Below are 25,532 nucleotides of genomic sequence, written 5' to 3'. Positions count from 1 at the left end.
CATGTAATGCCCTAATTTGTTCCTATTTGACCAGTGACTCCTTCACTCTCCTCCCTGCCCTTAAGTTTTAATTAAGCCCCCTGCAGCCAGCCAGATCTTTTTATAATACTGCAATGAAGCATGAGAGAATCAGGAGAAAAACAACACAATAAAGGCTTCTTGTTCACAGACAAAACACTGTGCAAACAGGATGGTGGATAATCTGTTTAGTGACTCTTCTTAGAAGACAGTTCAGAGATACTCTAGCTAGCTGTGACAACAGTTTCTCTTTTTTGAGTCTCAAAAAGTTAATAAGGAGTCTCAGAAAATAACACTTTTATTGTCATTCCCCCTCAATCCCACTCACAGGGCTCTGCAGTATCTGAGTGACTCTCTTCCTTTGCTCCATCATATTGAAGTCTTGCCTCAGGTCAGGAGACATGTTTCTCTCCCGGATATACTCTGGGTCATTCTCGTTGATGCGATCAAAGTACCGCTCCTTGTGAGGCATCGTGGCTGAGGGAGGAGTAGTGATCACCACCTGGCTGGCATCAGTACTCATGCTTCAACGCTGCAGGTGGCAGACCTCACCTGAAACAAATAACAAAAGGGTGAAGAATGATTAACAATTAGAAGGAGGGCATTGAATATGACTTCCAAGTCTGGACACAAATGGTGTTGTTATTCATCTCTGCAGAGCAACATCTAAAATGAAAGGGGAACAAATGAATTATCATAATCAGAAAGCTGAGGAAAAATTCTAGAACACAGTTTAAAAACCATACTTTTATGATAGTGCCTAACCAGCTCTCCTCAAGTTAAAATAAATCCCCAACAGCATACAATTATGACATTCAAAATGACCATAATATATTTTATGATAAACTCTCCTGCACCATTTTACATTGCACTCATCACCCCCCAAAGTTTTTACATAGCTTTCCTTCCTGACATGTTCAATCAAACACTCAGAAGACAAGGCCTCTGTTTAGCATCCATTCAGAGCTCATCTCCAAGCTCAAATGAAGACATTCCTCAATCAGAGCATTTCCACAGCATCCCATAACCCCAGCTTAAAGACAAGACATGAGGATGTTTGAAGACTGCCAGGGGATCTTTGCACAGTCCTGGCTGATGCCTGCACTTTCAGAAGACACTTGGAGACACTGAGGGAGCTGAGGAAGAGGATGTATGTTGGGTTGCACAGGACTGAGGCTGCAGAAGATTTAGCTTTTCTCCTCTTATGTACAATTGTGTGCAAAGATTCTCACTGAATCTCATTACATTAGGAAAAGAAAAACCCCAAATAATCAACAACTTTCATGTCTTGGTAGAAAGCTATGCTTAAAATCTCATCAAAATACCTGATAAGCATTTGTAAACACAAACAGAACTGGATCAAAAGCAAAAAAGCAGACACCTGAATTTTCATACAAAGAATGAGGCTCAGAAGCACACTCAAGAGTACCATTCCTCAAACAGGTACTGAAGAGGGATGTTTTCTCAGGTTTGAGGAACAAAGAGAAGTAAGATTTGTAGGAAGAGATAGTGTATTATGAAAATGCATCTTAACATGCAAATATCTGCATTCAATAATATATTTAATATAAAAATATTTGCATGCAAATGTATTTGGTATGTAAATAATTCACATCTTCAGAGGAAAAACAGCCAAACATGAAGGAATGAAAGTTGTCAAGCAGTATTAAGCAGTGTGGTTTAACATTGTGGTATCAGTGATTTAAAGTGTCCTTGTGCTCTATGGTACAGTTCACCCATCCCTCATTTGGGTCAGTGCAACTACGATTTGGGGTATTCTGTGAACAGTGAGGGATTTGACACGGAGCACCCGAACTCCTCAAACTATAACCTTGTATATTTCCCAGATGAAACCTCTGGAAGTCCTGTTAAAACCAGATTAGCAGCACAAGCCTCCTTCTGCTGCAACAAGCCCTTTTGGTCCTTGTGCTGAACCCTCTGCTGTGCAGTCACGCCATGAACCAGGCTGGCAGGAAGATGCAAATTGTTCTGCAGCCAGTTTCCCACACTGACACCCAAATGGCTTTGCTGGCATGCTGCAGGTTCCGCACAAGAATGAAATCCTGGGACACTGCAGCCCTGCCACCAAATCTGAAGCCCCAGACAGAAAACAAGACAGATACCACCTACCAAGCTGGGACAGCATTAGCAGATGAGATACAGAACAAGCATGTCTATGATTTTCTTGGAAATTACAGATTATGATACAGTTTGGGATTGAGATGAAATACAACTAACATCTTTCTAAAAGAAAATGCTCCATGAACCCTGATGCTTCATTACAGAGGCCGTGGAATCGTAATAGTGAGTTCTGCATTTGCTGCTTGGGTGCAGCACGAGTTCATTCCCTGTTTGCTGACTGGCCATCAGGAAGCCTGCTACATGTGGTCAACTTGGAGATGCTGGGGAGAAGACAAGGGCTTTGCTGCAAGTAAATGAGGGTTTGGGAAAAATCCAGAAGTATGAGAATAGCTTTTTTATTTTTTTCCCTAAAGAATGAACTATTGTGTTTTTCCAGCTGGGAACACTGAAGCAGAACGTAAGTGCCTTGGGACAGCATTTGGGAATATGATCACAGCCTGGCTTCCCTCTGTTCAGGTTAGAACAGATACCCTTATAAATGCAACCATGTATTATGTCTCCCTTCCCCCCACAAAAAGAAAGAAGAAAGGTGGGGTTTAATTAGGAGAAGAAAACAGCATCATGACAAGACACAAAACAATGAGCTCACTCTCCAAATGCCACAAGGTATGAAGAGCTTGTGACCTCTCAAGCCTACACTCTTCTCCATCTGTGTCAGGGTAAATACCTTAATCCAAGCCAGAAACGCCACCTCCCAGCACCTGCTGGGAGCTGAAAGCACTCTAGAAATGCAGATGGCAAGATCCTTGCTTGAATCGGCAACCAGCTGCGACTTCTGCTCTTCTGTTACTTCTTCCCAGGAGTTGCCTTATCCAACTGTTTTCCCCAAATGCCCCTGAATCCTGTTAACCCCAAGTGCCAAACTTGCTCAACTGCTGACCCACTCGGTTCACTGGACCGACTACACGCATGTCTGAACTTCAGAAAACTAACTTATTATTATAGGTTTACAGGACACAATTAGTTCAAGTCTGTTACTTTACAATTCATTCTTACAGTGACAGAAGAGCCCATTCATCTGTAAAAAGACACAAATGTGCCTGGCAATACCTAAAATCCCACAAAAGAGATTTTTCTAATTGCTCTGGACTTCATTTTTCCCCTCTTTCATTTCAGACTGGTTTGTTACCTCTAGCCATTACGATTACAACATTAAAGTCCTTGTACTACAAAACCCCATCCATTACTGAACATAATATGGGTATTGGGTCCAGTTGTTCTTATTAGGTCTGGTTCAATGCCTGCTCTGTTGGGCCTAGGCTGACTCTCATATAACCCCTACTGTTCAGCTAGAAAATTTTCAAACAAATCAGCCATTCTTTTATAATTTATTTGTATCTTGCAGTGATATATTTTAGAAAAGAGGACATTTGTTAAAAACATGCACAGCTTTTGGGGATTTAAGGCCCCATATCTCTTTCTTAGCACAGAACTGGCAATGACTTAACATTAAGGATTTCCAGAAAACCCAGCTCTCAAAATCTATGAATTCTGACAGAGTATTCTCTCTCCCTCCCCATTTATTTTCTTTAGATTCTTTTGCCTAGACAAAAAAATCAGCTTTGTTGCAAGGCTACTTTTGGCCTCCACCCCTTCCAATGATGTTCATGAATTAAAGAAAGTAAGCAGTACAGGCTAATGCTTCCTTTTGCACGCTATGCTGCATAAGTGGTTCCAGAGACTGAGGCACAGGTGGAAATGAGAGATTATATGCCCCAGTAGCAACAAGGCACTACATCTAGACTGGTCAGAAAGGACAAACACACACAGTGAAATCAAACCTAAACTAGGATCTGATTTTGTCCTGGTGAGTGCCATCCATCACTCTTGCTCAGTTGAGACACCCTTTTAGCCCACGTTTTGGCCTAACATGCACTTTGCTGTCATGCCAAAAAGAGATTCAAAATATAGTGAACTACAGATGGGGAAACTGCTCTTCTACTACTTCGATGGAGGGGAAAAGAAACTAAAAAGAGCAATGCAGGATGTGTAAGTTTTTTCTTACACAGAATCCCCATAAAATCTGCTGAAAAGTCTTTTAGGGGCCTGTGAAACAAAGAAGCTCAGAAGCTCTTGCTACAAGGTAACTTGTTCACCTAACTCTGCTTCCCCCTGTCTAGTTATGCCTTCCAGGTGAACTGAACTCTGATACTGCTACAAAAGAAAGCAGGTCATGTCCTCGTCCTTTGATGCCTTATATAGCTCATGGGTTTGGCCTCTATATTCTGTTCTATATTTTATACTTGTAACTGGGCTAGAGAGAGAAAGTAGAACATTTCACCTCTGTCAGGAGGCTATGCACATCTCTACTTAGAATCAAGTTCTACCTAACAAAAGCTTTCAATTTATCCCAGGATCTTGGAACTGTTGGTTTTAGGCTGCAACATTAAATTCTGAGCATCTCCTTCTGATACTTTGTAAAGTCTAAGTAACATGCTGTGCTGCTTTTGTTGGAATAACTGTTTTCAATGTCACATTACAAAAGCAGCTCAGAAATAATAATAAGGTCAGATAAACAAGGAATGCTGAAGGAAAAAAGAGCAAGAGACCAAATGCAAGGAAAATCTACCTTGCCAAGAGCACCTCAGAAAGCACTGGCTTTATGTATTTATAGCTTTCATAATGTACAGAATGCACATAAAAATAAATACCACTGTAAGAGAAAGAGAACAACAGTAAAGGGATCAAATCATTAGATCACCTAGCAACGAATCATTAACCTACCTTTTATGCTGATGTTTTATGGCTGGTTTCAGACATGCCCATTTCCTCTATGCAGCACAATCCATCTGTTTGAGAGTTCCCAGCACTGCAAACCAGCAGTGTGTACACTGCATCGTTAACCAGTACAGCCGATCTCAGGTCTGAGCACTCGAGCTAGACTACACCACATCTGAGCCTTTCTTTTTTAAGGAGCACGTTGTGTTATTCTGCTCTTTCTGTTTCTTGCCTGCTTGTTTTTAAGGAACAGTCTGCTCTTTCTTCCCCCCTCTCCAGTATCTTGTCTGTCAGGAGACTTGTTGGAAGCGAAATGGGTGTCTCTTGATCTCGGTTCCAGCCTCCCTGTGAAACAGGCAGGTCCCAGTCTGAATCAAAGACTTGGCTTTAGGGAACACTGCCAGCTACATACATAAACTGGCAGAAAGAACCACACTTAAGTGAGGGAATGATTAAGAAGGACAGGAAAATATGTAGAATATAGACTGAGATGAGGGTAAACATTACTGTCTTCTGGCATCGGAAAGCCAACTGTTCTTACTCCTTCCTTAAATTTTCGCAATGAGGTATAACTGAGTAATTACATCTGTTCTAAAGTAAAACCAAATATATTTGGATAAAGACGTCAAAACTCAATTCACTTTTTTATTCTCCTGATCAGGACATCAAATACCACAAATATCTGACAATGCATTGACAGAGTCATCTTTGTTGTTGTTGTTAATATGTTACAACGGGTTTGGGTTTCATTTGCTAGTCTCATGTTACACACTGGTAAGATGAGTAAGGTGCGTATTCAGATGTTAGCATTTTCTAAATGCCATTTGTGGAACTGAGAATACTTCTGCTACACTAGATAGGCAGCCCTTGTTCAAGATTATATTCACTGATTTTACTAACAGATGGTGATCCTGTACACTATCACTTAAGTCAAGCTGTCAAACTGCACTCTTATATTGACACAAGGTAGTATTTGCATTAAAAAATAGTGTAGTCTCACCTTATCCCAACCCATTCAGTCTTTCTCCCTGTATCACCCCTTCAGGTTCATACCCATAGATGATTGTATGGTCAGATGACAGAGCGTGTAGGAGAAACTTATTCTTTAGCTGAGTTTAAAGTGCTGGTTTCTCTGTTGGATTTTCTTGTTTGTTTAGGGTTTTTTAACTTTATTGATTTATTTTGAGCTGCATCAGTTCTCCCCACCAGCTAACTGCATATCTACACAAATGTTTGTTCTGAAACGAAGACAGTGATGATACAGGGGTGTCTAATACTGCCTCTTCTAGTAGCAATGCAGCCATAAACAATTTGTCATGCTGTAGCCCCAACTGGTTACAAATCAAATATTCTAATTCAGTGCTGTGTATTTGATTTAAGTCCTTCTGCTTTTAAACAGAGCAAGTGAATAGAATAACCATCACCCCCCTTCAGACAGCACATTAAAGAGACTATGTGACAACAGGATATATTTTTCCTAAAAAATAAGACCTTGTGTGTATTTGAATCTTGGGTTTGTGTTCCACTGTTAAATCTAAAGAGCATTTTTCCCAATTATATAGTGCAATATTAAAGTCAACATAAATATTCAAGCTGTGCAATTCACACATTACCCAGTATAAACTGGAACTGAGCCAGCTACTCTTTGCTGTCAAAAAGTGAGATAACACAGTAGGTTGCTGACAGCCAGCCAGGATATGGGGGTTATACCGGCACCTTTAATTGAAGGTGCAACATCTTTTTCTTCTGCTAAGGAGAAAGGAAGACTCCTTATAAAGACTCCTTATAATGTACTCAGCCTGTAGTAGGTGCAGCCTGCACCTCCACATTTGCAGGCCAGTCTGCCAACATTTTGCAGTGCAAGCAGTGGGGGCAAATAACCCCAAGCCCAGAGTGATGGACTGATGTATCCAGTATGCTCTACCACATGGCCATAAGTGCTATTTGCATGTGTTAAATCTCATAAACGAGCTTGTATGCTTAACCCTGTAGACCCAGAGTACTTTAACCATTCAGATTTTGTTATTCCCTCACTGCTGTCTGTCAGTTTTTAATTATCCTTAATGATTCCCTTGATGAGGGACCCATCCAGTTACCCTTTTCTGGATGATAGTATGAGAAAAGACAAAACCAGTTTCATATGAAGAACCTCTATAGAGTTCAGATCCAAGGTCCATCTTGCCCAGTACAGAACCTCCTGTGCTGAGGAAAGGCTACATTTAACTTGGCTGTTTCAATTGCTGTATTATGTGACCCTTAAGCAGTCAGCAGTGTAGAGACTTCCTTGCTTCACTATATAAAATGATGGTTTCTTGTTTTACAAGCATAATATTCAGGGTGTGCTGACAATAAGAACATTTTGAGATTATAATGTTCTTTACACAAGAGTCAGGTCAAAACAAATCCAGCCACAGAAGCAAACTGGTGACAGAGAAGTAACAGAGAAGGAACTCAGAGTTTGTTGGTGGAATGATGCACACAGGTGCTCCTGCACTGCACCAGGAAAGGGACGGCTGCACCATGAGAAAACACTGAAATGCCAGAGTAGCAAATCAACATGTCACATGTTGGTTAATCACTATAAATCTTCATCTACTGCTGGACGGAGTTTGCCATGCCAGTTATCTATGACAGTATGATATAAGCAAATAAGAACTATTCATTTGTAACTTTAAAGACAACAATAGATTGTGTCACTAAACCCTCCCTTTAAGAGAAAAAGGTCAGTCACCCACAGATATTACACTGCTGTGTTTTTTCCTTTTTTTCTGAACTTGTTCTTTTAAAAGGAAATTTTCTCTTTCATAGTTACATTTCCTATTATTTATTTGTTCTTTTTAATAACAACTTGTTTCAATGCAATTTCCCAGGAACAGCTTTAAAGCTGGGGTACATTTTGCTCATATGTAGGCTTTATTTAAGTATCTGAGTGTATGCATACTTTGAAACCAGCACTATGGACTGCTGACACTTGTTACCTCTGCTTGGGTGCACAGGGTTGCTGTCCTATGGAATGGTTTTGAGCCTGCGGACAGGGACTATTTCTAAGGCAACTTAAAATAAAACACCTCCTTAAATTAAGTAAAACTACCAGAACAGCTAAAAACTTAAATTATTTGTTAAACTGCAAATAACTTCTGTACTCACTGGACTTGAAAAGTGTGTCACTCGTAATTCACACCCACTTTTCCTCTGTTTCTCTTTCATCTTTTAGGTTATACTGAAGTTCATGAAAAAGCACAATAAAAATGAGTTCTGTTATGAGGATGTAAGTTTCTCTTGGTTAAAGCTAGTGTTCTATAGCAGCATTAAATTAAAATTTCACGCACAGGATATGAGATCACTTGAAAATATCTGAACACTGCTTCTATCCAAAGGCAAGACTGCTGTCCTCACTGTAGCAGAAAGCTAAGGACATGTACAGGAGCTGCCAGGGGAAAGAAAGCATCTCTCTTTTATGAGATAAAAGCACTAGCTCTTTCCTAACACCACCTTAAAGCTTAGACATTATAGAGAATGCATCTAAATTTAATCACTTTTAAAAGCATATGAAGAATGGTTGGGGTTGGAAAGGACCCTAAGGTCATCCAGTTCCAACCCCCTGTCATGGGCAGGGAATCATCTCTAAATAGTAGTTCTTGCTGATGGAATCACAAGAACACATGTGTAACTCCAGCATGCCAGTAGCCCATGGGACCACAGAAGGTTCAGGCATTCCTTAGTAGCTCCCAGCAGCACAGCACAGTTCAGAGAGCTGGACCATGGTTCTGCACAGCCCTGATGGGCTCTCCCAAACCAGAAGAGCATTTCAGCTCTGGCTGACCTTGTTTTGTTACCCTTTTTTTACAGCTGACAGCATTGACCCACCCATGTCAAACCTGTTTGGGTGCCTGGAACAAAAGTAATACATATTATTAGTGAGTATTTAAATAATCCATCAGAGATCTCAGCACTTACTGGGAATTAATGTCCTGTATTTATCCATTCCCAATACTAACTGATACCCCGCTGAGTCAGTGTCAATAAGGGAGACAAGAAAACTCTGATATTTGCTCTGCAAGTAAATTGTGTTTGAACTTACTTGAGCCATGAAACCCCTCAAAATAATGTTAGGGAGCTTTAACCCCAAATGTATGTTTCAGTTTTATTATAAAATCAGAAATGGAGATGTAAGACATAAATAAGGAATAACTGCTTTTCCGATGAAAAGCAAAATGCCGCAGCACCAAAGCAGCTTCAACCAACTTTTGTTTTTAAGTCTTATCTCTGCTTATCTCTGTAAGCACTTGTGGCTAAGTTAACTAAAAATATTTCACGAGTCAGTAGACAACAGAGAGCTAAATTAAAAGATTACATTCAGTTAGTACTTATCCGTATTAAGCTGTGAAAGTAGGCAAACATGCAACCCCCACACACAGACAAGTAATGGCTGGAAAATCTCCCTAACTCCTTTGAAAAAGATGAAACCTAGGTTCCTCCGTAATAAACTAAGAACTTAGCTGTGAGGAAAAACATGTAACTGTAAAAGGTGATTGCAGTTAAAACCGTCCCCATTTTGCAACTCTTCCTCTCTCGCAATGCAAAGCCTCAAGCTTCCTTTGGTGCCTGTTTTCTTGGGCTGCCTCTGAACTGCACAGATTCAAGGGGAAGCAGCTTCATCCTTTATGCAGATCTACAGAGTTATAGAGTAGAAGAACCAAGTTTGTTATGAAATAACTTTTTCAAATCCCACTGATTTACACCAACCTGGAAAGCACCACTGGAATAACAAGGGCTAATCCCAGCAATCTGCAAGAGCCCTCCTTGGTCACTGGTACCATGTGCAACATTAGAGAGCAGAGAAAACTCTTATTGATCTCAGAGCACATCAAAAGCTTTCTTGATTTATGGCAGTTTCATTATCCTGAGAAATGTCATGGCCAAAGCAGCTGCCTCCTGGGTTTTCTGGAGGGTCAGAGGCTGCAGTGGTGGGTAACACAGATGATGGACGTGAGGCAACTGCTGGATATTACAAATGTTCACACGAACAGCCCATCTCGTGCATGGCAGCACATATCCAAACCTTTTTATAGCCCAAACGCCTGGAGTTCCCCCCTCTTCACACTGAGTCCTGACCTTTACCACCACCACTAGCTCAGTGTAGACCCCATTTAATCCCACCACCACACACTGACCATGCAGAATCGCAGCTCAGTGCACTCCGTAACTTGTAAGCCAGGAGTGAGGAACTCAGCCAACAGCTAATCTCAGTGGGGACATTTGTAACTGGAGACTCGAAGAAAAGATGAATTTGTGCCAGGCCGTCAATCATAAAGTCTGCAGGACAAATTGTATCTTTATTTATATTAGGCACCACACCCTGCACGATTCCCCCCAGTTCATCTGGGGATCTCAGAATCAACTCTACCATAAACTTAAATAAGGAGCAACAATTTGCATTATGACACCACTGTCAGCTTGATGAGGTCAAAATACATTGGCTGGCTTCTCAAAAATGGAACTGTAACATTTTACTGACCTGTACATACATTCTCACTTTAAACAGAAACCAACAGCATGGATTTATGTTAGTTACACTCAAAAACTAAGAATGTTTTAGATAGAACAAGACAGTCACATATACTGATTTCACACATGAAGAACATGCATAGTGAGAATGCTATAGTTGTTTTAATGGTTTTTGTTGTAATTTAAAAGTAGTAATGACAGGGATCAATGAAAGTGTGAGACAAATTATGCCAGCCGAGCCCAGGCACATTGCCACTGGATGGCCATGAGAAGCATGGAAAACAGCAGAGGCATCTCAAGAAGAAAGCTACACACTTACTTTAATATAAGCTCAAAAAAGCAAGCTACAAATTGAGGTGTAGAGGGAGGGCTCTGTTGGTAGGACTTTAACAGCTTGTCTCAGCCATGAGACAGGATAGGGAACAATTTTCTCACCTCATTCAGTGTCCAAAGGATTTTCCTTTATTCTCTGTTACTGGAATTAGTTTTACCTTAACGTATACAACAATTTTTCCCTTCCCTGCTCCATTCGGAAACGTAAATGTTAATGATGTTAAAACACAGCATGAAAAAAGTTAACCAATATGCAGAATTCAACTGAGGTTATGGGCACATGCCTACTACAAACAAAATGATCATCTGTAGAGGACTGGAGCTAAGAACAACTTATGCTACAGGTTTTCGTGTTCTCCTGCCTGGCTTCAGGAGATCCTGCCCCTTCCAACCCAGGTGTTTCAGGTCCCCCCTCTCAAAATGATAACCCCTAGCTGTGCTAGTACACCTCTCCAGGAAGCTGTGGTCTAAATCGGATACACAAAGGGATCAGGGTTAAAAGTAACCCAGGGGAAGAGGACAGGGGAAAGTATGGAGCAGAGAAACCCACATGGATGCTCAGGGCAAGGCCAGGTCCTCCTTCAAAGTTCAAAAGGCAGCTACTTCTTTAGCTGCATTGGCAGCATATTGCTGTAATTATCCTTCCCAGGGGAATCCCTAGAATTTACAGTGGCATAGCAACACTTTGTCTGTGTTTACACACATTGCTCATATTGTCTTCAGCTTGCTTCAAAATAATTAACCAAACCAACTACCTAACCAGTAAATACAAAAAGTTCCATTTGCAGTCAAAGTTTAACCTATATAAGCATGTACATTAATCTCAATTGACTTGGCCTGCATTTGACCTGCTTCTGGTCTCTGCCACCTTTTGCTCAGGGTACTAGAAAAGCAGTTGAATGTAGAGAGCCTTCAGGAATGGAAAATTACTCCACTGAATTTCAAGGTAGGCAGTCTGAAGCCAGAGGGTCATTTAGGACTTAACCACAGCACTGAACAGAGGGAGCAGATGTGCATGGAGCCATAGCCAGCATGTTCCTGAACAAGTGCTGAAGATTTACTTACAAAAGCTTTGGTAGGACACACAGTGAGGGCTACGGTGAGTCAGCATTAAACACAGTACCAAGAGTAGTGTTTTAAAAGTCAAAAGCAGAATATATAAATACTTCTAAATTAGGTTACTATTATTTTCCAGTGCAAGCAAGCGGTTATCTACTTTTATCCCATAATTCTCTTTCTCCATGAGCACTGAAAGCCTGGATAAAATAAAACACTCCACAACACACTACTCCAGTACTGCAGAGCATGGATGTATCCTGGCATGCCACACAAAATCCTGGGGACTTGCAAACATCTGTGATGGTTGTTTCTAGAATGCAAAGTCAGCCTGACACTGAACACTTCTTGAGACTTAAACCATCCTCTCTTTTGTCCCAAGAAGTTGCATAAAGCATGAATATTTTCATGTCTAAAGAGGAGCCAACCCAATGTACCACGGACAGAATTCCCTAGCAGCCAAAGCAGCACAGACACACACACCATCCACCCCAGACAGCTTGAGAAGACACTTTCTATTAAGTGAAGGAAAGCTGTTGCATGGTTTCTCTTAGAGGAGAAACAAACCAGGCACTTGAACGAGTTGCGGCACCAGCAACCCAGAAGCCCAACTGCACATTCCTTGGTTATAATTCTGCAGGCATGAGCAGCCTTTGATCAGTCACACATGCAGCATGAAACACTCTCCCTCCCTCAGGTCCTTCTCCAAACAAGTCTTACAGTTTTGACTTCTACTGTTCTCTTTGTTTGTGGTTTCAAGAATATTCTGAAGCCAACAAATATATTAGATGGATCTGCCTCTTAGATAAAACTAATAACATCAAAGTTATTTTGTTTGAATTTCCAAAGCTTGTTTGTAAACCTGGCCTGAAAATGGTATTTGCCTGTTTGCAATTAAACCTGCCTATGTTTATGTTGAACGCAAGTATCAGACATGTTACCCATGGGCTGAAGTTCAGAGTCTGAGCACAGAGACATGCGGGGACAAATTTCTCTCTCAGTTATATTGTTAAGAATCAAAAGCACCCAGTTTAAAAAACAATTAATAGGAAAATGATACCATGTTCTGAGCTTTGGTGATGCTTAGTTTTGAATAGCTCACGGAAATCATCCTAAGCAAACAAGGTATTTCAGTTTACACCATGAGAAAACTACTGATGGCACAAAAAACCCCATCTGAGGCCACACAGATTACATCTGCTTGAGGAATGAAAGTAAATCACATATGCCTTTCAGTTATCTTGTTCACTTATGTGTTTTGGGTTGGTTTTTTTTTAAACATCTGTAAAAACCCAACACTGTTCAAGGAATTAAAGATCTCTGTATTAAAGTAAGAACATGCCAAAGAATACCACAAAACTTGATTAATCAAGTGCTGTTTAATAAGTGATTAGAGGCCTGCCAAAGGCTTGTCCATGACAGCTTCCACAGACGTGCTGGAATGCTGCAGAGGATGCTGCTGACCCAGAGCAGCCAGAGCTTTGCATTAGCCACAGTGGGGATGTGGAAGAACCACATCTTCTTTGGAACTCATTTCCTAATCCATAAAGGGGGAAAAGGAATTTGCAGGATGAATCTCGTCTCCAGCATCTGGTCTCAAAGGTTTCTGAAGGAGTAGCATGGATGCTGCTTTTAGAGATGGGCAGTAATAAGATTTCCCCCCTTTAAGAGGCATTGTTCCAACTTGCTGTTATTGCTTTAGTTTGGGCAGAGAGATAGCTGGATTTCTATTTTTTAAATCTTAATTATTGAGTGATGCTTCCAGAATACATTGGAACAAGCATTTAAGATGCCATTTGTGGGTTGCTGTGGGTTTGTCCTTTTGTTCTCTTTAATTCTCTGGCAAATTGCTATGGGATTCTGATTTCTGCCTGCCTCATCAGTATTATGTCGGCCCTCTGTGATAAATTATCAAAACTAATCAGAGTTTGTACTGCAAAGCAGTCAGGCAAAAGTGATGAAAAGCATGCAAAGTCATGTGCTATGTGAGCAGACTTTTTCTTGAGACTTCTGGCTTCAAATTGAGAAAGCTGGAATTCATCATGAAAACCACTCGTACCTGGTGCACAACCCCTGTCCAACACAGAACACAGTTATACAGTTATGCTATATGGAACCTGCAGATAGGTTTTTGTTATGTCTGTCCTGTGCTCACTCTCATGTTATATTCAAAGTGCTGTTTGCAATTGTGTGATGTTGGACTGGAAGACTAGTGGTTTCTAGAGACAAAGATGGATGGAGCCATACCAACTGGTTTATTGCTTTGAAGTTATTTTTAGCTGTCACATTAATGAGGCACTGGATACAAAGCTTTTCACAATTATACATCTGATATCTAAATAACAAAACATGAGACAGAGAAAGATAAATAACTAAACAAACAAGTCCATCCCTTCCTGGCCCCTCCTGGCATGGTACAGAAGGTTATGGGCATGTCTCACTGCCCAAAAATAAGTCAACGACTATCCTTGTAATGCAACAAGGGTGCATTTCACCTTTCCATTCTGTAGCAGAAACTACTGTCCACAAGAGGAAGTGCTACAAGTCAGCTGTTTCATCCTTCTATGGGACATACAAAAAGAGTAATGACTGAGTGATGTTTTGTGTATTGCGACAGCACAACCTTTCAAAACTACATTGTTTTAATAATAACAATGATGCCCCAGATGGTAGCACTTCCTGAAACATGCACAAAGCAATAGATATGTCTGGAAATTTAAATTTGTAGTATTAATTTAAAAGCAGCATGAGCTGAAGGCTAAGCAGTGTTAAAACTGGTATCTATAAGCAGCATAAGTTCATACTTTTGAGAGAAGACAGACAAGCATTCAAAATTCCCCAGGTGCCAGTGAAGGATAACCTGGAAGAGTTCTACCTGAGCAATAAAAAGCACTCAACAGAACTGGGAACTGCACTAGAGGGGCAGAATAGCTTGATTTATTTTCTTGTATGCCCTGTTCCTCCATTTCAAGTTGCACTGTTATCACTAACAAAAAATAAACTGATTCAAATCATGATATTCGAAGTTATTCCTTGTTAAATAAACGGGAAAAAAACCAAACACATTCTCATTGTTATTCCTGCAGCTCATCTGACTTCCCTGCTACAACCATGACAAATGCTTGGTTCAAAGATAAGTAAAGCCAAACCAAAAATCTGAACAAATTGTTACATAGGCTCAGAGTATGAGTTAAGAAATAAGCTGCTCTGACACATCTAAAGAGAAAACAAAAGGGCCTGTGCAACAGCATAACCTTTGCCTCTGCCTGCTAGCATCACAGTTTACACGGTTTCCATGGCAACTCTCTGCTAACATCTGAATGTGCTTGTTGCGTTCCATGTCAAACAGAAAATCCTTTGTGGCAAGTCTGGAAGGCCATGCCCAGTGCCAACCTCCCAGCGGAATAATGCCCTTCACTATGCCTTACCCAGCAGGCTCATGACACACTCACTCACATGGCACAGCTGCTGCCATCGCTTGTTTGTCCTCAGCTCATTCACAAGTAAATAAAGAGAGGTGCATATCATAACTATGAAATATTCCCTCCTGCATGGAAAGCCTTTCTGGCCCCCATCAAACCGGTCAGAAAGTCTCTGGTACTTGGACCATCAGATGCAACCCAAGAGATACAGAGTGAGGGCAGTAACTGCGAGGCTTCAACTCATGGCACTGGGGAAATATTTTTACATAACGAGTAGGCAACTACCCAGAAAGAGAAAACCACAGTTCTTCATTATTATGCATTTTGAGGAAAACACATTAAAATAATACACACAAAATTCTTAGCATGTGACAGGTACACCAGTCCAGAAAAGAGAACTAGTTTCATCACTGTTTCTCATCATGGAAAGATCAACTGATCTACAAATAACTCACATACTACATGAGCTCCTCCTCCAGCAACAGAGGCAGGAAAATTCTACTCAAGACAGTGTGAAATGTCATCAGGAGGGCTGGTTTCTTTTTGTTGGTGGTGGTGTATAAGTGAAAGCAGACGGACTAAGAAACCAGTTTGTTTTATGAAGGAGAAGCTACTGGCAAAGAGCTGAATGTTGTGTCCCATTTGACTATCCTCAAAACTCATGTCCACTCTTCAGCTCTATCTACTTCACCAGCATTGAAATAAAAGTACTTATATTAAAAGCGTACCTTTAAGACTAATGGCCCATATATCTGGAGCATATCTTTTTTGAAATGAAAGTATTCCCCTATATCCTTACTCCTCTGAAATGATAAATTCCTAGGACAGCAAGTTTGACTCTGATTTTTATATCAATGGCGTCATTTATAGAACCATAGAATCACAGAATAATTAGGGTTGGAAATTACCTTAAGATCATCCAGTTCCAACCCCCTGCCATGGGCAGGATCACCTCACACTAAACCATATCACCCAAGGCTTCATCCAACCTGGCCTTGAACACTGTCAGGGATGGAGCATTCACAACCTCCCTGGACAACCCATTCCAGCACCTCACCACCCTAACAGTAAAGAATTTCTTATCTAATTGCTTACAGATGTGCACAGTTTCAGGGAGAATGATGGCTGCACTCATGATAAAATCAGTGTGTGTGTGTGTGTGTGTGTAAAATCCTGCCTGTCCTAAAATCCATGTGAAACTGGGGAGTCCAGCACCTTTTTGCTGGTGACTGAACTCTTTGCCTGTGATTCAGTCATTTCCAGCCATTCTTACAATCACAGTGACAAAAATAACCATGTCATAGCTTTGTCTTCAAAGCTGAAGAATAAAGACAGATTTTATCCCAGGAAGAAAAAAACCCAAACAAACCACTTGTGCTTTGCCAGCACCATTTCTGTGTTTATTTCTTTCACCCCTCTGTGCTCCTTCATAGCCACCCTCACTTCACACCCACCACCAGCCCAGGCTCTCAGGCTCCGGCCACCGAATGAGCTCCGAGGGCAGCCAGCCTCTCCTTTTAGCCTCCCTCGCACAATGAAGCAATGAGGGCTCAGTCACAGCCCGTTCTTCTAACGCTCTAATAGCCTATTGTTCTCTTGCGGTGGCCTCTGCGAGATAAAACGAAAGCGACTTCTTCCGAGGGGAAGCGAATTCCCACCACTGGCCAAGGGCTCAGCGTCACCGGGGAGGAGGGGGGGGCAGCCCAGGCTGTGCCTCGCTGGGGTTGTTTTTGTTAGCAGCCAGTTTGCAGGAACATCTGCTCGGGGAAGCAGTGGTGTGGCTCTCGCCTGTCGCTGCCCACAGGCCCTGCTGCCCTACGCATCCCTGCAAAACCAGGCTTACTGCCTCTGCATGTGGCTGTCACTATAGATACCGTCAACACAAAGAGGGACATGGACCTGCTCGAGCAAGGCCGGAGGAGGCCATGAAGATGATCCAAGGGCTGGAGTACCTCTGCTATGGAAACAGGCTGAAAGAGCTAGACTTGCACAGCCTGGAGAAGGGAAGACTCCAAAGAGACCTTATAGCAGCATTCCAGTACCTGAAGGGATCTAACAAGAAATATGGAGAACTTTTTACAGGGCATGTAGTGAGAGGATAAGGGGTAATGGGTTAGGGTTTAAACTGAAAAAGGGGAGATTTGCACTAGACATTAGGAATAAATTCTTTACTGTGAGAGTGATGACGTTCCGGCACAGGCTGCCCAGAGAACCTGTGCCTGACCCGTCCCTGGCAGTGTTCAAGCCCAGGCTTGATAGGGCTTGGAGCAATCTGGTCTAGTGGAAGGTGTCCCTACCCCTGGCAGGGGTTGGAACTGGATGAGCTTTAAGGTGCCTTCCAACCCAAACCTGTCTGTGATTCTACGGTATTACCATGACAGTCCGACCACTACAATTTGGCTCCTTCCTGATCAATATTTATGCTTCCTGCACTTAATTCTAAAAGGACTGAAAACATAAGGATTGCTACCAAGCTGTAGTAAGCTTCCAAGGTTTAGGGCAAAGTGACCCAACAGTGGGGCTGGAGCACCCCCAGCGTCACATCCACAGGGTTACAGGGAACCCTGTAACTGGGATGAGAGAAAGGACAAAACAGGAAGAAATTAATCCAGCAATACAGGAAATGAAAAGATTGAGAAGTCACTAATTTTATATTTTCACCACATCCTCTCATCCAATAAAGAAGTGCACTGAACATCATTAACATCCTGCTAATGAGCCCTCCAACTGCCCGGAACACAGCAATAATGAACGTGGGCTCTGTTTCCACCAAATCTACCAGAAAGATTTGTAAGGGTCTGTTTTCCCACTGATGCCAACACATGACTCCCATTAGCCTTAATAAAGGAAGAGTGTATTCAGTGGGAAAGAAATTTCCCAAGGTTGCATAACTAAGCTGTAGCATGCTGAATACACAGTATAGACTGCTAGGAGAAGTTAGCTATCCCAATATGACTGACAGGCTAAATGCTTCCATAATTTTCCCATTAATTCATTCAACTTTGGTTGTTCTTTGGATTTCCTCCTCACTTTAAACCAGTGGAAATACCCAGAACTTTTCTTATGCTACAGTTATGGGAAAGCAAACCAAACAGTGGGATGTTTAGCTCCTATTTATAGGCTGAACATAATATAACTTCAGATATGCACTTTGTCTATCTCAATGCATTGTCCCTGCACGCTACTTTTGACTCCACAGTATATAAATTCTTGCTTCTGTAACAATGCAAATTTGTTGACAGGATGATAGGTTAAAGTTTATCTTTCAGGCTGCTTCCCCTGCACCAGGCAGAAAAAATCTAGTTATGTCAATTTATGTCCCTTTCAGTGCTCAGTGATGCGAGGAAAGGGAGCGGACTGCCAGAATGTGGGAACAATGCAGAAAACAAATGCCAGGACTGAGTGTCCAACTCCTAGGCTAAATTCTGCATGCCCTCAGAAAAACTCAAGGATTAATAATGCAAATCTCAAAACTGCATTTAAGAGAAACCTTAATTCCAGATGTTGAAAGCACAATTAACTTACTGGAAATTAGAAGTTTTCTTAATCTTTTCTCCCTAGTTCAAGTTCATTTATTGTAAAATACTTGGGTGTTCTGCCTTTTTTGGACACCAGAAAATTGAATTCCATAGCTGGTTATGTGTTTATCATAAGAATCTGATGTAATCCAAGACACAGGATGCTATTACAGTACAGATTAATGAGGCTGCTTGATGTATTCTGCTATAGCTTTAAGTGAGAACAGACTTCTCTATTATCTCCCACTGCAATGACTAATACAGGAGAGTGTCTAGCCTGCTACTACTCATGCACGTGATAAAAGTCCATTAGCACACATATTCACAGAAGCTGAACTACTCGGATACAATAAACTGAGATAGGGAACTACAGTGCAACAATAGCTGTAACCATGTGACTGGTGCTGCACTACGTTTTAGAGCCATGTGTTAAAGCGTATCTTCCAAATTAAATCAAGATTACCTATTCATGATCAGCTGAAAAAAGAGAACGAAGTCAAACCCTACCAATAAACAAAACCAAACGTACTTGATTTATTTTGCTTCATAAAATTAAAACCTCAAAGGCCAATGCAGCACCACAGGAGAACTAGCCCTGTGCCTGATGTGGTTGTGCTCACTTTAGGTGCCAGTATATACCGAAAACACTGAGCCCAGTTCCAATGAGACTGGCGCTCTCCTGGACATAAGTGGAAGCAGAATCTGATCACATTTCCTAAAACAAACCCCTGTAGCGTGCACAACAACTGAGGGAAACAGAGTAACTGATTTATGGATGACACAGATATTAGCTCCACAGGAAAACCCCATTCAAGCACAGAAATTGTAACTCACCAGTCATGGCACGACACTGAAGATAAAAATCACACAAGTCTTAAAATAGAAGACAACCAAAATACAAGACAAATTTCTGCAGCATCCCTCCCCAACCGTGCTGTCAAACACACAACGGCGATAGCACAAAGCATCTTTATGACAGGAATAAAAGGCTCTTTAAATGCTCCTTTTATTTTTTAGTGAATGAACCCACTCTTACACAAAGCTCACGCAACGATGGATTGGATTAGTCAACTAAGGCTTATAAATCACACACAGAACAAACTGAAATATTTATTAATTGCATGTAATTACTTTATGTAGCAAGTTAGCTGGTTGATTAAGACACTGAAATTATTAGTATATTGAGAGTATATATAATATAAGAGTATATTAGTTGACAGGAGGATTGATATCTTTTCTGCATTTCACCATAACTGACTGAATACTTCCTTGTTCCAAGTCACTGTCAAAACCCAAAGGGAGTTAAGAAGCAAAGCTACAGACTCCTCCCAGCTACAGCATTAGCATTTTGTGTGCTTGACTCTTCTCACAGAGTTAGTCAACTTTACTGACAGAGTTCCTCCCTCCGAGGAAGCACATTGCACCACACCTCCCAATTGTTTAAGAAGTACATGTATATAAAGACCACAGTTGAAAAAGATATCATCAGATGTGGCAAGTCCAGAGAAACCTTGTCCTGAATATTTTTCAAGTTTATTCATGAGAAAAGGGTGGAGAAAGAAACCACAGCGGAGAGATTCGCAAACACAAACTCATTTATAGGTTTGCAAAGCAAATCACGCCACCAACTTGTCACGTAACCCCCCAGGGATCAGGATCTTCAATGCAGGATGAAATTAAATCACCCAGCTACTGTACAAGTTCTTAAAAACTGGCTGGGCTTTTTGCTCTGTTCAGTCTCTCAGTCAGACAGACATTAGATTGGAGTGAATCAGGAAATAACACGAAGCCAGAGCAGAAAGCAAAGAGTTTCTAAACTTTAACTTCTTGCATTACAGGGCAGTTCAGAGCACTGTTCACATCCATTGTTTAGTGCCTTGAAATGAACACAGTGGGTTACCAGCCATAGAAACAACTGCAGCTCCATCATTTAAGTATTTAATAATAATACACCACAGTACAAACCCCAGAACTATATTCCTGATGGTCAGAGCTTTCTGTCAAAACACTATTTGACAGAGCTTCTGGTAAAAAAAAACTCCAGAATGCTTTTACACTTTGGATTTAAAGTACAGATCTGCTTTTTTTTCCCCCTCAAAATACCACCTACTCTCCCCAAAAAATAACTAATCTGATGCTGCACAGGAATTTTAATTGTTTCCATAACTGTTACCTGCCAAAAAATACTTGGTGTGACATAGACAGGGCAGGCTGCCCATGGTGCCTGTATACTTAAATATCAACGTACATATATATACTCACCTATATACATATGCATAACACATGACTTATGTAATAGTTAACTTCTGTGTAGCTATAAAAACAAGAAGCCTTTCAAAGAAGCAGCCTGTATTCTTTGAAGTAACAGCCACAGTCTGAACATACTGACTCTCTGGCTCAGATTTACAATCAAGTTACTACAGCTGAACCTCCTGCATGCCATGAGAGCCAGGCTCAGTTTGGTGTTTCCCTGTGTGCTGTTAGCCATGACATACATGAAGTCACAGCAGAAATCCCTTGGGTAAAAGGCTGAAACACTAGGATGCACTTACTGGTTTTTGTTGTAAGTATAGGCACACAGACATTAAGAGTTTGGCTGCTATGGGTGCTGTGACTGCAAGCCTGGCTCCTTCCACGAGTTGTGTAATGTTAATTTTTCTATTATTGGTTAAAAAATTATTTGATTTTTAAGATCTTGGTCTGTCAGCCCTTCCTCACTCTGTGCAGTATTTCTTACCACAAATAATGGCCGTGGTTTCAGTGGGACCTTTGAAATACTCATCTTGTGGTAGAAGTAATTGCACAACATAAGCTGGTGGGGACATTTTCAGCATATTTGTACAACTTCATTTATTTAGTTATTAGGACCAGGTCTTAAAACAACAAAAACTTTCTCTAGCATTTGTTTTAATAAGCAATCCATTCTAGGTATCACGCTATTTATAAGTATAGAGTGTGCAATTATGGTGCATCCCTAGGAGAGCTGTAGTTTTTGCGGCAAAAGAACTTCAAGATTCTCCCCTGAGTAACTGCATGGCAGAGTAAGCCTGCTAAAGTAGGGGATGCCTAACAATTCCATAAAACAGAAGTGTTTTTAGAACAGCTTAATAAACAAGAGGAAAAATATCTGTGGGGTTTAAAGGGTGGAAGCTAACAAAATATTATCTTCAACAATAGGTACTACACATTTTTCCACTGATTTTACAACTAAACCCAGCATTCTGCAGCTTCTGACACCATTAGTGCTCAGAATCTACTTTTGACAGCACTTTTTGATTTGTGATGGGTGGTTTGTTTTGCATTGTTAGGGGCTGGGTGAAGCCTGGAGGCAGACATGCAGCCCTGTTGATAACATGTGTATTTTCCAACCTCGTGATAAATTTCCCATAACTGCTGGCTGGGAGCACGACTTTCAGCAACTTGACTGTTTCACATTTGGCTAAAGCAGCATCAGGCTATTTGATATAATAGCTCCAAACCTATAGATGGAAGCCAACTATTTTCAGAACAGATTACTTCCAATGCGCCACTTTGACTCCTATTTTCAGAAAACACTTTCAGAAAGCCAAAACTCTGCAGTAGACTTTTTCAAGCTGGAAGTCCAAAATCAGAAATTACTTTTGGAAGGTGCAGCTGGATTTGAATATCCATGTCAACAGTGCTGACTGTCACAGCTAAGGAGAGGTGGCATTTTGTATGCAAATCCTAATAAGCTCATGTACTTCAGTACTTTTGCATTGCTACTGCCGAGAGAGTGTGTGCTGTTTTCAAAGGCTTTCACAGCTGCAAAGGAAATGACAAAAGAAGAAAAACACAGCCAGTGTATATCAGCAATTAATTCCATCCACAACTGCCCAGCTGTTTGCACACAGAGGAACCGGCCTGTTTCCTCTCCGAGCTCTTGCCACTGAAAGCTGATACGGCGCTTTCAGAGCCGTGGGCTGTTGGTAACATGTTAGGAATGCGCGCGGGATCGCATGGAGCTGAAGAAGAAGAAATGAAATCCAGACCAGAGCGTTGCCTATCTGCGTTAGGAGGATAAAGTTATCTGGGGAGGAGGGCGGCAGGAGTGGGGGATAGGGATGGGGAACTGCCAGCAAAGCCAGGTTCAGCATGCAGGACAGACACCATGTTTACTTACCCACACAAGGGCAAGGTGGGAGAGTCTCAGAAACTCAAGCGTCTATACCAGCTCTGCCAAGACATTTATGTTGGCTGATGCCAAACATGTAGATTTGGGCACTTCACGAAAGCCATTACTTTATTTGGGATTAGTGCTTTTACAGTAAAGCTACCAGAGATCTGACTCCATCTACATCAAAGTAAGGCTTATTTGCAAGTTGTTACTACTTAATTGCTAAGTAATCTTGCCACCTTGTAGCTCCAGAACATAAGGCAGAATTCAGACTTTCCTATGAATAAAATCCCCTCATGCCAACCTCTGGTTTCCAGGAAAGGCATAGAATATATAAATCAAGGATGTCAATGAGAAAATGAACATGAGCCGGCTGCAGTGTGCACTCGCAGCCCAGAAAGCCAACCATATCCTGGGCAGCATCAAAAGGAGCGTGACCAGCAGGTCGAAGGAGGTGATCCTGCCCCTCTACTCTGCTCTTGTGAGACCTCACTTGGAGCAGTGTGTGCAGTTCTGGTGTCCTCAACATAAAAAGGACATGGAACTGTTGGAACAAGTCCAGAGGAGGCCACAAGGATGATCAGGGGACTGGAGCACCTCCTGTATGAAGACAGGCTGAGAAAGCTGGGGCTGTTCAGCCTGGAGAAGAGAAGGAGACCTCATAGCAGCCTTCCAGTATCTGAAGGGGGGCTACAGGGATGCTGGAGAGGGACTATTCATTAGGGACTGTAGTGATAGGACAAGGGGTAATGGGTTCAAACTTAAACAGGGGAAGTTTAGACTGGATATAAGGAAGAAATTCTTCACTGTTAGGGTGATGAGGTACTGGAATGGGTTGCCCAGGGAGGTTGTGAATGCTCCATCCCTGGCAGTGTTCAAGGCCAGGTTGGATGAAGCCTTGGGTGATATGGTTTAGTGTGAGGTGTCCCTGCCCATGGCAGGGGGGTTGGAACTGGACAATCTTAAGGTCCTTTCCAACCCAAACCGTTCTACGATTCTATGTATTCAGGAACATTTACAAACCCTGCCCCTCTGAGTGCCTGGAAATTTCATCCAATTCTGAAATAAACTGACCAGGCCACATGCACAGCTCATCTTTTCCCTCTAACCTTTAAAAAAAACGCTCCAAAACAACACGTATTTTTTTCCTCCCTTAACCCAAACCTTCCCCATTTAAAAATTCCAAGTTATCCGTATGGATTCATTTTTTCTGGGAAAAGCCACACACAGCAAGACTCTTCTAATATATATTACTGGCATTTCTTTCTTCAGCTCCACCACCAGTTAAAAACAGCTCCTTTGATCCTTAGTAATAGCAGGTCGCTTTTGATTTGCTGGACCACTCATCGAGGGCAACAACTCAAAGTGCACAGGTATTCAGAAAAATAATACTAATAAAATGTTTGGACTTGACTATTTCCCAGACCAGTACTTGAGGTAAAAAGCAACTATTAAGAGACTATTCCCTTTACAAAAGCCACGCTGAAGTACCATCTTGTGTATCTTACTGAATGAATAGGGTCTGCTAGAACTACAGGCTTGTGTCCCGTGTGTGAAAGAAAAACACTCTGCAGAAGTAAGACTGATACTGCATCCATCCAGTAATGAAACAAATGGGAGACGAATACTCTTTTAGCAAAAACTGGTGAAATACTTAAACATTACCTTTTAAAATGTAGATCTCAGGTTTAGACCTATGCTTCTGGAAGGTTGGTATCATCTCTACACCTACACAAGCATGTGGTGTTGTCACACAAAGCCAGTGGACTTACAGTAATTCAGTTTCCCAAGGAAAATAAATACAAAACCCCGTGGCTGCCTGGAAAGTATGAATTTGTGCAAGTGGTTTAAAATACTCCCTAGGAGCCAATGACTCAATAATAGGTAAACAGAAGCAGCACAACTTTTTTAAATCATAAGTATAGCACATTTTAGGCTGCAAGTAATCTGGCTGTATTGTTGCAGGAATAGTTCCACTGCTGCCTGAAAGCAAGAACAGCGCTCATCATTCTTCCTGTAATTTCACTTCCAGCTGCTCCACAGAGGGCAAATCTATTGGGTGGGGGGTGTGATTTCTTACTGCCTATCACAGCAAAACACAACTTTCTCACATATTAGAAACATACACAGAAAGTTTCTGTATATGAAGAATCCAGTTTTACATTGTGGGAGAAGTCATGGAGGGAAGGAGGTGGAAGCAAGGGCACATAGGAATAGTTTCCCTGAGCAATGTCAAGACCTCCAAGGCACATAGGTCAGCTCTCCAGGGCTTAGTTCATTTCACATTAATGCTGCGATACTACTACTACTACTGTTACTTATATATCGCTAAATATATTACTTATCCTAAATACTGGGCCATACGAGGCAAAACTATACTTAAGCAGCAAAACAGAGAAGTTTTTAATCTAAAAATCCCAGAGGAATTAAAGGCTTTATTAGACCTACTGCAAAATCTAAGATATTTCAGCAAACTAAGGGATGGCGACAGGAAGCTGTAGCTTAGAAATGGCTCTCACCATAACCTACTTCATAATACTACATAATACTTCATAATGGCTATTGAAAGAATAATTATCGATTTCAGAATTGTTTCTCAGCTCAGTTTTCAGCAATATTTTGCTAGAAGGCCATGAAAATACTGATGATGTTCAAAGTGCCATCAGAGTAAATTTTTCACTG

At 41.3% G+C, this 25,532-nt stretch overlaps 1 protein-coding gene across 2 annotated transcripts in view; it reads right to left on the bottom strand.

Moving 5' to 3' along the window:
- ADD3 (adducin 3) overlaps window positions 1–25,532 on the bottom strand; it is a 100,086-nt gene that overhangs the window by 27,681 nt on the left and 46,873 nt on the right. For both annotated transcript variants that reach the window (XM_034061429.1, XM_034061431.1), the window contains exon 3: window positions 347–570. In XM_034061429.1, the coding sequence (XP_033917320.1) occupies window positions 347–541 (195 nt within the window). In that variant the 5' untranslated portion in view covers window positions 542–570. The remainder of the gene's footprint in view (window positions 1–346; window positions 571–25,532) is intronic.

Source organism: Melopsittacus undulatus, chromosome 4 (genome assembly GCF_012275295.1).
Source record: "Melopsittacus undulatus isolate bMelUnd1 chromosome 4, bMelUnd1.mat.Z, whole genome shotgun sequence".
Lineage (NCBI taxonomy): Eukaryota > Metazoa > Chordata > Aves > Psittaciformes > Psittaculidae > Melopsittacus > Melopsittacus undulatus.
This window is presented reverse-complemented; position numbering and strand designations above follow the sequence as displayed.